At 34.8% G+C, this 13,089-nt stretch overlaps 2 protein-coding genes across 2 annotated transcripts; one reads left to right on the top strand and one right to left on the bottom strand.

Moving 5' to 3' along the window:
• Window positions 1–56: 56 nt before the first annotated feature.
• LOC100797914 (protein MIZU-KUSSEI 1) lies at window positions 57–2,223 on the top strand. Its single transcript, XM_003549767.5, has one exon. The coding sequence runs from the start codon at window positions 944–946 to the stop codon at window positions 1,790–1,792; it is 849 nt and encodes a 282-aa protein (XP_003549815.1). The 5' UTR covers window positions 57–943; the 3' UTR covers window positions 1,793–2,223.
• A 4,353-nt stretch (window positions 2,224–6,576) lies between these two features.
• LOC100806591 (kinesin-like protein KIN-8A) lies at window positions 6,577–11,166 on the bottom strand. Its single transcript, XM_003550804.5, has 7 exons — window positions 10,184–11,166; window positions 9,432–9,705; window positions 9,163–9,213; window positions 8,957–9,049; window positions 8,309–8,674; window positions 7,499–8,185; window positions 6,577–7,020 (listed from the first exon to the last, which is right to left on the bottom strand). The coding sequence occupies exons 1-7, from the start codon at window positions 10,900–10,902 to the stop codon at window positions 6,988–6,990; spliced, it is 2,223 nt and encodes a 740-aa protein (XP_003550852.2). The 5' UTR covers window positions 10,903–11,166; the 3' UTR covers window positions 6,577–6,987.
• Between the last annotated feature and the right edge of the window lie 1,923 nt (window positions 11,167–13,089).

Genomic DNA, 13,089 nt, shown 5'->3' with positions numbered 1-13,089 from the left:
CTCAGTTGTTTGTATACACGTAAATGTGATTATGTAAACTATAACCTGAGCTTGATAATCGCTGTCTCCCTGTCTTTTGAGGAAATCATTTCCTCAGATAAATATATTTACGGATATCCATATCAAGTTCTCGAGTAGTTCCCCACCCTCATCTTCAATTCCGCATGAGCTCTAGCTCTAGCAACCTAAATCTAATTAAAGTTTGAAAGATTATGTAGAGCCAAACTTTAAGTGTCAATTTTCATAATGAGTTAAACCTTAAATGTCAATTTTCATCACAGGGTAATAGGATTGAGTGCTTAGGGGACTAACTTACAATGAGGTGTCAGTTCGTAAATACGTGTAATGTAGTCTCTGTCGCCAACATGTGCCACGAGAAATCAGTAATGGTTAACCTGATGTCACCATGGTGCTCCTTTGCACTAGAAGACATGGATGCAGCAGAAGAGTGTGATAAGAGCATGTCGAATTTCAACAGTGATGGCTTTGTGTTTTGTTTGTTCTTACTTTAGTTTATTTTAATCTTTTTTTACCGTTCTGGGGCACCAAGTCAAAAGAGTTTAGTCAAGCACAATCGCACAAGGCTCTCCCTCTCTCTCCCCCTGTCCCACAAGAAAGTGAAATAACAAACACATTGTCTCCTTAGATTCCTTTCTTTTCTATTTGAAGCGCACTCTATCCCAGTCTCTCTCTGATTTCCTATATCAGCTGGTGGGACACTGGTTATGTTTCTTTTGTCAGGATTCTCTTGCTCTCACTATATCAAGGAGGAGAGGGGAGATGGCTACTAGAATAACAAAGAAAACAATTAAATAAACCTAAAAGCCCAACATATCTATCCATCCCCAACAGTAAAAGAAGAAACCGGATTCATACTCTCTCCCTCCCCTCTGTCTCTCTTTACCACCGGACCTGCTTTTAAAGCTTGTTCTTCCTCTTTCACATGAAGACACTAGTCATGGACACAACAAACTCATCAACCCCTCGACCTCAACCTCAACCTCAAGACTCATCCTCCTCCAAGAGGCACTTCCACTGGACCAACAAGGTTGGAAATGAAGACCCCCAACTCCTCCCCACTTCAGAAACAATGTCCAAAATCATAGAAGAAGACACAAACACAAAGGAAGAAGAAGAACAACAAGAACCAGAAGATGACAAGGCTGTTCCACTTCCTGGCCCTGCAGCCACTTCTCAAGCAGCAGCAACAAAGAGAAAGCTTCAAGCAGTGGCAATCTCAAGGCTCCGCTCTGTTCTCACTGTATTCAGCAAGAACCGTTCCAACCTCCCCTTCGGCCTCGGCTCCAGAGTTGTTGGCACCCTCTTCGGCTACCGCCGTGGCCACGTGCACTTCGCCTTCCAGAAGGACCCCACCTCCCAGCCCGCCTTCCTTATTGAGCTCGCGACGCCAATCAGCGGACTAGTCCGTGAAATGGCGTCGGGGCTGGTGCGAATTGCTTTGGAGTGTGACAAAGACAGAGACTCAGAGAAGAAGAAGACCCTGAGGCTGCTTCAGGAGTCCGTCTGGAGGACTTACTGCAACGGTAAAAAATGCGGCTTTGCCACCAGGAGAGAATGCGGTGCCAAAGACTGGGACATACTTAAGGCAGTGGAGCCAATTTCAATGGGTGCAGGTGTTTTGCCTAACAGTGATGGAGCCGATGGTGAAGTCATGTACATGAGGGCAAGGTTTGAGAGAATTGTTGGGTCCAGAGACTCTGAAGCTTTCTACATGATGAATCCTGACAGCAATGGAGCACCTGAACTCAGTATTTATTTGCTTAGAGTCTAGTACTATGATCTGTTTAGTTATTTATACTTTTAACTTTCTTTCTTTCCCTTTTTTTAGTTTGTTCTTTGTGGATGTTAAGCACTAGGCTATTCCTATACTACCTGTTTAGCTCCTTAATCATGAACAATGGTGACCTAGTTTTCTTCAGCTTATTTTTCTTTTTTTCCCCCTCTTCTTTCAGGAAGAAGTAGGGTTTCTGTTTTTTTTTTTTTTGGAGGGGGGGGGGTGTAGGATAGGTGGGTAGGGTAAAGGCAGAGGGGGAATTTAATTGTGGGTAACCAATAGTTACTTTACAGGGTGATGGTGGTGTGGGTGGGTCATGAAAGGTGTATGTATATGTATGTATGTATAGTTTCCTTTTCCAAATCCTTTTATCAGTGGATGAGACGGAGGTTAATGCAGACTCATCATTGTCTTCTCCATTTTTTTAATTTGGTTTTATTAGTTTTTGCTGCAACTTCCTTGCGCCGTGTTGTTTTATTTGATTCCACTTGATGACTTAGTTGCCTTTTTTGTACTGTTCTTCCTCACGCTCTCTTTTTTCTCATTTATTTTTTCTTTTTTGCTTGATGATTATTAATTCAGTCCCCCATATTTAAGTGCTGCTTGGACTTGTAAAATTTAAGAGTTCACGCCTATTATTGGAGTTTATATTAATATTGGTCGTTCTATCTCTTTCACAGACCATTGTTACTCTAAATGGTTAAACATTTTTACTGGAGACTATTATGTCAGTTCTATGCTATTGATATGTAAATTATGATACTTGCCTACTTGGTTTGCTTTGGTGTAGAGGCAGATTGTCATACGAGAATCTCACTTCCTCACCCCTCTCTCCCTTTGTGCGCATTTTTGGATGATAACTTTATCATTATTTGATTTGAGTGCCGTTTCATTTGTTTTCTTATGCTCTTCTTTCCCTGTTTAGTTAGGATTCTTTTATCAGCTCGTTCTTTTAATCCAACACAATTTCAGTATTTTGGTCTAAAAGTTAAGATAGTTCCAATGATTGCTTTTTATGCATATTTTTGTTTGTGAAGTGATCCCAAGAATTTTTGTTAATGCCTAATCATAGAAGTCATCAAAAGCAAAAAAATAAGAAAAGAGAAAAAGAAAATTCATATTCGGATACTAACAATCTGACAACAGACCCCATCTTTTCCTCATTTTTCCTTTGTTTATACACTCGATCACTTGCTTTTCCTCTTGTTGACTGCTTTTCTTTTGTTTGCCTAATTCAAATCGGAAACATACTCACCAGGTTGTGATTCTTAGTAATTTGTGCAAGCTAACTGTAGACTATATAGCCCACTACCCTTTTGTGGTTTTTTTTTCTCTCACCTATATTTTCTTTCAAAGGCAATCATATTCAAGTTACATTTGAACACTAAGTATGTACTTGAAAATCAGTTGAATCTAACTCAATAGACTTTGAGATGAAAGTTATAACATAGTTATTTCGAAATTTTGCATTGAAACATGTAATTTTTCCGTTCAACATGTTTTAACGCTAATTCAAATACATCCTTGTGTTTGGAAACCTATTTGCATATGCAAATGTAAGTTTCCACATTCTAAAGCACAAAAATAGGAAACAATAATTTGTTATTTTTATGTTGAACGGAAGTTTGAAGGTTTGCAACTTCAAACCAAACACACTAAGCATAAGCATGTGTTTGGATTGTGGTTATAGCAACCCAACTTATGTTTCAAAGAAGCAACAAAGGACACGTTTGTGCGGTGAAGTCCCATTGGATTTGTGCTGCCGTAAATCTACCATTAAAACAAACAAAAGGTAAATACTTCTAATACGAGTTCAAGTCTTCATTTCATTACATTGCAAGAGATCAGTTCCTTTTGCTAGAACTATCTCCATAAGTACTGCCCTTTTTATTAAATCCAAAAAAGAAAATCCTTTACCTGGATAATTTGATCATAATAGTAATCATTCGTTTTACCTTTCCCCTCCTAGTTTTCAGGCTTTAGAAAATTCCTACTATTTCCCTGCAACTTACGAGAGAAAAGATTGAAGATGAAGAACAAACATATGTGGCTTACAGCTAGGACAAAATAAAATTCTCAAGATATCTTTCACCGAAACCAAAGTCCTTTTGGTTTTTTTAATCATCCAGTCATCATTCTTCCAAAGATATAAAAGCTAGTGGCTTCACATAAAGTTGAACCACTGATTTACACATCATTATTGCTCAAATTAGTGCACCAAAACCTTCTCTCAACCCAACAACTGAGAAAAGAAAAATAGTACTAGAAATTGGAATAATGCCTTAAGGTTGTCTGTGGTACATGACCATAGGTCATTACAAAATCCAACTTGTTTGGTCTTTTACATTTGTAATTGTATATATATATATATATATATATATATATATATATAGTCCGTACTTGTGAACCAATTATGAGCTTAATGGCTAACTAATTTATTTCAATAAAACCAGACGAATGAATGAAAGTATGTGTGATCCACCGTGGGTACGAAAGTGGGGGCTACGTGTCAAATAGACTAATTATAATTGAGGAATCACTTCAGAGTTCAGATTGATATGATGTGTATGTTTTCTTTTGATCAGGCAGGAGAGACTTTTCTCCTACCAGGTTTGAATTTGAGTAACAAACTAAGCATTCATAGGTACCACTTGATGTAAATCAAGTGAGCAAAAGGCTCACACGTACACTTACATGGTACGTTGGAAATTAAAACAACCACCCCAAATAATGGCTCCATGGCAGGATCACGTATTTTCCTACAGGTTATATATATCATATGCTGTTTTGGGGGTCTACTTGAATAGTACCAGATTTCATAACACGGTTCCAACTGTGGATGAAATTTAGCCTTGGAAAATTTCATTAGATGACCAAGGATAATTTCGTTTGCGTGGATAGATAAGTTTGTCTAGCAGAAATCGACGAGTGAATGTTTGTGTTCCATTCCTTTTTTCTTTTCTTTTTTTTCCTTCTTTCTTACAAAGACATATTTAGCAATAATTAGTTGAGTTTAGCAATAAGCCACTTTAGGAATTGCTTATTGCTCCCTGACTTAGCCATATCCACATTACAAGAGTGGTTACACAGGTTACGCAAACAACATGCTAATTACGGGGGAATTAATCCAATAATGTGAGTGGAATTAGTTCCCTTTAGCTACTATCAACTTTCAACACCTATAAATAATAGAAACCAACCCCATGTAGATATGCTATCTTTCCACTCTATTGTTAGATTCCTTGAATCGTTACTAACTTGGGTGTTGAAACTTAGAATCTCTCCTTGTAGGAACTTCCCTTTCAACCACTAGAGAGTAGAGAACTCAACACCAAAGAGCAGAACCCCTAGCTATGACCTAGGACCGAGGAACAATTTGAGGTACTCTAGAGTTGCTCAACATATCAATTACTTGTTGAGAACTATGCTATTTTTCTAAGAAAATTATATTTAAGTTACTAAGGAATGGAATCATGGAAATTGTTATTGAAGAGTTTACCGTTTGCCTCTCTCCATTCTATAATTAAACTCCCTATACAATGTGAATTGACCTTGAGGCCACGTACACTCTAAATGTAGTGGTTCGAATCCTCTGCATTCTAATTAGCAATTTCATTTGGTGAGATATCTATTGATATCTAGAAGTTATAACTAGTACATTTGCAAATTGCAGCACATTACGCGGGTATTTTTTAATATAAATTAAATTTATGGATAAAAATTAAATAGAATAGTATATGTTTTCATTATTAATAATACAATGTTCTATCCTATTAAATATAACTAAATTAAAGATTAAATTTTCAAAATTGGGGGGAAACTTTATAAATAAATTATTAAATCCAAGTTACCTTTTTTATTGATATGACATATCAAAATTCAAAATCTATTACATATCAAGTTCAAATTTTAAATCAAATTAAAATTAAGAAATAATGTTTAAAAAATAACATTTTTTATTACAATCATAGTAACATGTCATTTCTTTTTACAAAATTTGTAAATCCTTGTATAGCTTTAGTAAGTTTACCATTTGATAGATGAATTTGACCCCACGCCCTCCTTTTTTGGATTATGGATGTTAAGCTAACTTATCTAATATCTATTATATTGTCTTTTCCTAATTGCCTTTAACAATCACCAACCTAATCGCTATTGAATTTGTAGGATGTATCCGCCATAAATGCACGTTGGTTTTATCTAACTTCCGTTTTTTGATCATACGTTATTCCGAAAGATGATTAGATTTTTAAGTCTTCGTCATGTATCCAAATAATGTTAATGTTGGTTAATTAGAGGAGCCCAAAATATCCGACACTAGAATCATAATCATTTTATAAAATTATTGCTGTGTATGAGTGTAATACAAAACGTCCACATTACTTGGTTTTGTATACTTTCAAGTTGGTCATTCTTTAAATTTTTAAACAAGTTAGTAGAAATATAAATTTGCATGCATGAGATTATCCATGTGAACACTTTTAAACCCTTCAATTTGTCCTATCATTTACTTTAGGCTTAATTATATTTTTTATTTTTAATTTTTTAAATTTTGGTGAATTTTATTCTTAATTTTTTAATGTGACGCATTTTACCTCTAACATGTTCTTAGGAGAGCTATCCCATCATATGGTGGATAAGTTCACAAGGAGAATGTGACAGCATTGCACACCTCAAGTTTGGAATCGTCATACAAATTCCTGTCTATTAACTATAACTATTTGTTTTTTTTTCAATATAATGATTTTTCTTATTTCAAATAGTACAATTGAGAACAAACATTCAACATAAAAAAACTAGTTGAAGAGGATATGATTGCCCAAATCATTACAAGGAGACTTTTAAACATAAACCCTACCGATGTGAGATGTCAACACGCCTTCACAAGACAGAAGAACTTAGAAACATCAAAGCCTAACAGGAAATTAATTTAAGGAGCATCACCAGCCCATAGACAAATTCTTACAAGAATATAGGTGTATCTAGATTGAAAAAACAAAGAATGTACATATATGATAAATATGGTGTGGGGGTAGGAAGGTAGTGAATGAAAAAGCAGGAGAGCATAAATAAAAAGATGGCCACAAAGGAGGAGAGCATATAAAGCGTGCAATGATCTTTCTCTATATAAATACTGTACTTCACTGTGCTCTGGCAACTTCCTTTCCACTGCCTCATAAAAATCACTTAACTTAAATATTGGGTTTTTGACGAGCAAAACCAGGCTGAAACAAACAAGAAACATGGATAAGTTTGTCAGAATTTTCTGGGATAATTTGGACTAATATATTGATTAGTGTCTAGTGAATTTGTTGTGTAAAAATGAGTTGATTATGTTCGAAACCAATTGGTAAGTGTACAAGAACCAAGTAACCTAGCATCCATGCTGGGTAGAAACTAGGATTACTATTCATAACACTCTGATTACGTACTTCTACCATCAAGTGTGTATAGGAGTAAAGAGTAGAAAATCTTATTCTTGACACAGAAACGTCTAACACTTGTGTAATCAATTAAATCACATTCTTGGAAAGATGTCTTTGAGAGGTACGAGGTTTATTGTAATTTTCATGGTGTCCTAAATCCTAGTATTAATCCAATTAATTCTAACAAAGTCATCTGCATCAGTTACAGAAGAGGAGAGTGCACACATATGCAGGTGAAAAAAAATAATGGAGGATTAGGAGGGAAGGATCACTGTACCTGAAGAAGCATGGATGGAGGAGGTGCAGCAGGTTCAGCAAGGACATGACTTCTAGTTTTTCTACCATTTACTGTAGTAACTGATGGACTATTAGTTGTGGTTATGTCCCAAAAGCTTCGTTTCTTGGCAGTTGGGGCTGGTGATCTAAAACGTTGACTTGGACTCTTCATCTCACTATTGTTTGGTTCCTTTGGCCGTATGCTAGACCTGGTCACCACTCCCTTCCCCAGTTCTCCAGTTGCTAATGCCTGTTTTCCACCCTTTTGCGAAAGCTCGCGAATAAGATCATCTTTTTGCTTTAGCTGCAAGCTATGATCCTTCCTCATTTTCTCTATCTCTGCCTCTAGTGTTTTCACCGTCCGTTGAAGTGTCTTGATGGTTAGTTCAGCTCCCTTCTGCTTGGTTTCTGGAGTGAAACAAGTTCCAGCCAAGAAAGAGGATCTAGTCCTTCGTTTTTCGATTGGTTGAGCAGAAGTTAGAGGAGTGGAAAGAGGTCCAGCTGAAGGTGGTGGTGTTGGGGAGGAATGGGAAGCTAAGGATTGTGCTTGGAGGGTCAACAATTTCTGTTGATGTTGTGCTAGTTGTATTCTTAATTCACGATTCTCCTTTTGCAGCTCAAGTACCAGCTTGGCCTGGTCAGTTTCTATCTCGGGCACCGGCAATTGATCCTCATTTGCATCACTTACCTGTGTCCACATATATAACATATAACATTATTCAACTTCATCACAAAAAAGTCAGTTTTTAAGGTTTATGTCTCAACATAACATTTGGAGAATCACTAGCTTGAAATGGTGTGAGGATTCAACCTTTGCCCGAATCTCCTTGGCTCTATCAGCCCAATGAACTGTGTTCTGAGTTTCACCAAATGAGAGGTTACTTGGGCTTATGTTTGCAATCATGACAGTGTTACAAGTTCCTCCTAGTGAATCCTTGAGAAGTTGAGTGAGTTTTGAGTTTCGGTATGGAATGTGTTTCTTGCCTTCTACCAGAGAATTAATACAGCTGCTTAGTGCAAGAAGAGACCGGTTTATATTGGCACCCTCAAGAGATCTAAGTGTTCTTTGATCCGTAGCGAGAGCTCTCTCTGACCCTGCAAGATCAATTAATGAGAGCTTACCCACTCGGTTAATAATATTCATTGCAGCATCTCTAACTCGGTATTCTACCACAACCTAGATATAACAAAATATGGTGAACTGGGTTAGTAAGAATAACAAGTCACAGTCACAACATAAAAGATAAAACTTAGAGCAATACCATATGCTATTAGTATCATTCTCTAATCAAAATTAGAGTTTCACATAAGTAGCTCACAAACCTCAATTGCAAATATCATCCAGTTAAAACTCTAATTTTAATTGGAAAGAGTATCAAAGGTACATAAGTAGTGCACCTAAGTTTTATCCAAACATTAAATGGATCATTCACTTTTCCTCAAAACCCTTGACGGTTACCTGCAAAATTGCATGGGAACGGGAAGATGTTTCATTTGCACGAGTTGGTTCTGTGGTTCGGTTCTGATTTCCTTGTTGAAGCAATGCCATCACCTGAAGCAGCAAAGAAAAAAGAAAAGTTAAAAATCCTAAACAAAGGTTCAATTCAAACTTGAAACGGCTGTCTAAAGTTATATTCTTCTAAAAAGGATAGATAAGAACATTACTTCATCCGTTGAATAAGCTCTGTATTGTGTTAGACCGGCCGCCACAATCCCCTACAACACAATTGAGCAAAGTATCATCAGATATCTTTGCACTAGAAATTCGAATCCAAGGCAAACATGACCATTCAATGCTATTCCCTATCAAAAGTTGATCACACATTAGTAGACCAAACTGTAAACAGATTTATACAGCATGAACCATCTACATTCTTTCAAAACTCTTGAATTAAACACATCAACAACCCAACTTGGAGAAGTTAAAAGGGCACCTGTTTATCCTCTCTAAGAACGAGAGGCCTTCCTGGCGAAAGCAAATCCCTAACAGTTTCATTATAAACCTCAAGATAGGACAAATGAACCACATGGTTTCCATCACAACTCCTCTGCCTGATTTTACTGAAAAGATCCTTAATCGCCAAAACCATAACCCCAGGATTCTCCATCGTCCCAAGCATTGTGTAAGTCTTCCCAGCTCCCGTCGCCCCGTAACAGAAAACCGACCCATTCCTCCCTTGCAAAACCGCTTCCACAAGCTCTGAAGTCCTGAAAAATCAAACTCAATGATGAATATTATTATTAAGCATGAAATTGCATAAACACCCTTGTCAACTTGTTAGATAAACTTCTCCCTAAACACTTATTGGATAAGAAATTAAGGTTCTGTTATAGGAAAAGAAAATGAAATAAATTTCTCTAAAAGCTAAAATTAGCTTATTTATAAGCTAATTTGTGGAAGCTTCTTGTATTAGTATCTTCAAAAACTGATTTCAAACTAGCTAAATTTAGTTTGTGAAGAAGTTTATTTAATTTTTTGGTTTATATTTTATTTTCTTAGAAGTGTTGACGGAGAAGTTTATTCAATAAGACCTATATGAAAGTGAGATGAACCCAACATTTTCAATAGGTGAAAATGAACTTATGCAATTCAGGTTCTATATTACGCTGCAAAAGAAGTTCTAACAACAAAACAATGACCATGAACAATTCAAAAATCAAGATTTGTGACTTGTGAGGAACTCACGAGGTGGAATAAACTTCTTGCTGAGTAGCAGAATCTGGAAACGCTGCGTCGAAGGTAAAGTGGCGTCCGCGAAGCCTATTGAGTCTAAGGTAATCGTTTTCATTAGCAAACTCCGTGAGATAAACGTCACGGCGATTAACGACGCTGATGCAGCACCGTGAACCGGCTTCCTTTTCCTTCTTATTCATAGGCCTCACCCTCACAAAAACCATAATCCTGCTGCTCCCAACTTTCCCTCCCTTCTCCGCTTCCACTCTCACCGGCCCCATCGAGAGCTTCCTTGCCACGGTGGCAGACTGAGAAACCGAAACATTATTATTATTTGCTTTCATTGTCTTTCTAGGACACGAGAACGCCACAATTCGATCTGCTCCCACGATTACGTTTTCCTTTGCGTCTTCATCGTTGTTGTTGTCGTTTGATGAGGGAGGTTGGGGTAGGACAAAGGTTCTTGTGATTGTGCTGTTTGGCATTGTGTTCTCTCGCATCACGGCTTTCTCTGAAGGAGGAGGAGGTTTGAAAGTGAAAGACGCGTTTTTGAGAGATGCAGAGGCTTGCTTCTGCTGCTCGTATAAGAGAGTGAGCGTTTTCAGCTTCTCCTTCAGGCCATGGTGCGGGTTTCTCATCCTCGTCGCTGTTGTTGACGATGGATTCACTTCGTTTTCGTTTTCGCCATTGTTGTTGCTGACGCTGATCTGAGACCGCGTTGAAACCGGCATTCTCGGATTTTTGTTGCTACCAAAACATACGTGCTCAGAATGTTTCAGATTCACGAAGTGTACAAAAAAACAAACTTTACGAAGCTGAAAGAAGAAGGAACAGTGATGTTTTGTGTGAGATTTAGAATTTGATTTTGGGTGAATCTGAGGCGTTGATTTGGGAGGGAAATGGACGACTACGGAGTGATATTGGGAATGGGAACTCCGATTTCTGCTAATTGAACTCCTTAAGTTGGTTGACTTTTTCGAATGTTGGGAGTGGAAATAGTAAAAAGGGATGGGTGGTTAGAAGTATGGGATTTGAATCATGCTACGAATGTATCTACGTAACGGTCAAGTGTCAGCGCTCAAACGGTTACATTTGAGTTGGGTGTGGTCCCTGTTTCGAATTTTCCTCAGGCACGAGAATCCTGCCTTAGTCATAAATGACTAATTTAATACCCAAAGCCATAATAATAAATGATAGAATTAGAAATGATACTAGTAATGTATTTTTTACGTTATGGGCTTTATAGTTTTATATTTTTTTAGGTTTAATTGTAATTCTAAGTCTTATGATTTTAAATTTATGATTTTGTTTTTTTATATTTTTAAATTAAGATATTTAATTTTTCTATTTTTCAGAATAAGTAATTTGATAAAAAAAAAGTATATTAAATATTTTTTAATTTATAAATTTTGATAATTTAAAAAAATTAATAAATTTTGAGTAATGATAAATATAAAATAATGTTAATATACTTCACTAAAGTATTTTATTTTATTGTCTTGTCTGTAAATAATTTTAATATATAAATTTAAAAATATTTAATATATAATTTTTTTAATCTTATGTAAACAATTAGAATAAAAATAATTTATATATTAAAGTCAATTTAAAAAAATATTATGTAAATAATTTACATATTAATTTATAAAATTTAATTATAAATTGGTAAAAAATGTATACTGTTTAAAATAGAAACATATAAAATGATATAAAATAAAATAAAAAAACTATATAATAAATATTTATTAATTTATAAATTTCAATAATTTAGAAAAATAATATTAATAATTTTTTAGTAATGATATATAAAAAATAAGATTAACAATTGACTAAATAAAGTAAGTATATATGTCTTATGAACAAAGAATGAGTTTAATTCTTATTAATATATTATTTATTTTTTATTTAATTTAATTTTTTTCACATAAGTGTCATGAAAGATTAAAATTATTTATTTTAAATAATATGAAGATTAAATATCTTAATTTAGAAATAAGAGATCAAAATCATGGATTTGAAATTATAGGGAGACACAAATTATAACTTTTCTATTTTTTTATTATGTTAAATTAATGATGATATTAATTTTAGATTTATTATTATTTTTACGTAAAATAAATTAGGGTATTAATTATTTTGTGACGGTAACAACTCTATATATACATGCTACTAAGATAGGTTTGTTTTCATTTGTTTTGGTAGGAAAATAAAATAAATAACAGAGGACTTGTGATTGTGAAGTATACTGTGTAACTAAGGCGAGTTACAAGAGGAATAATGAATCACGCAAACAATACAGAAAATAGATTAAGACTTGGAGTATAGAACACTTAAAACTTGGTCTGCTAGTTTATGTTTGGGTTAAAAATTATAAACAGGTTTAAATATTTTATTTTTGGAATCTTAAGTTTTAAAAGCAAATCTAATAATTTTGTGAAAATAAAAGAAAATCTAATATTGCTTAAGTTTGCATTTAACTTATGTTATTGATCTAGAAATTTTTCTTAATGGGACTAAGAAATAATTTATATTATTACACAAAAAAAATATGATCAACTATCACAAAATTATGACAAAAAAATCCTATACTTTTACAATTTACAATACGCATTTTCATACTTTTGAAAATGTTCTATAATTTCTTTATTATCAATACTATAAAAAATTAAAAAAATTAAAAAGTAAGATTAAAATTAATTTATTCTCTTTTTTTATTTATTTTTTATTTTCTTACATTTATTTCAAAACAATTCATCTTACGAAGATAATATCTATTTTTCTATGGGAATAACTTTTTTTTATTACACGTATACAAATAAAAATAAAAGAATTTTATGGGGGCAATTACCCCCTTTTAACTTGATCCTCTAGTGTCCATTGGACGAGTAGACTATGTTGATAGTAAGAATGAAGTTTTT

Source organism: Glycine max, chromosome 17 (genome assembly GCF_000004515.6).
Source record: "Glycine max cultivar Williams 82 chromosome 17, Glycine_max_v4.0, whole genome shotgun sequence".
Lineage (NCBI taxonomy): Eukaryota > Viridiplantae > Streptophyta > Magnoliopsida > Fabales > Fabaceae > Glycine > Glycine max.
This window is presented reverse-complemented; position numbering and strand designations above follow the sequence as displayed.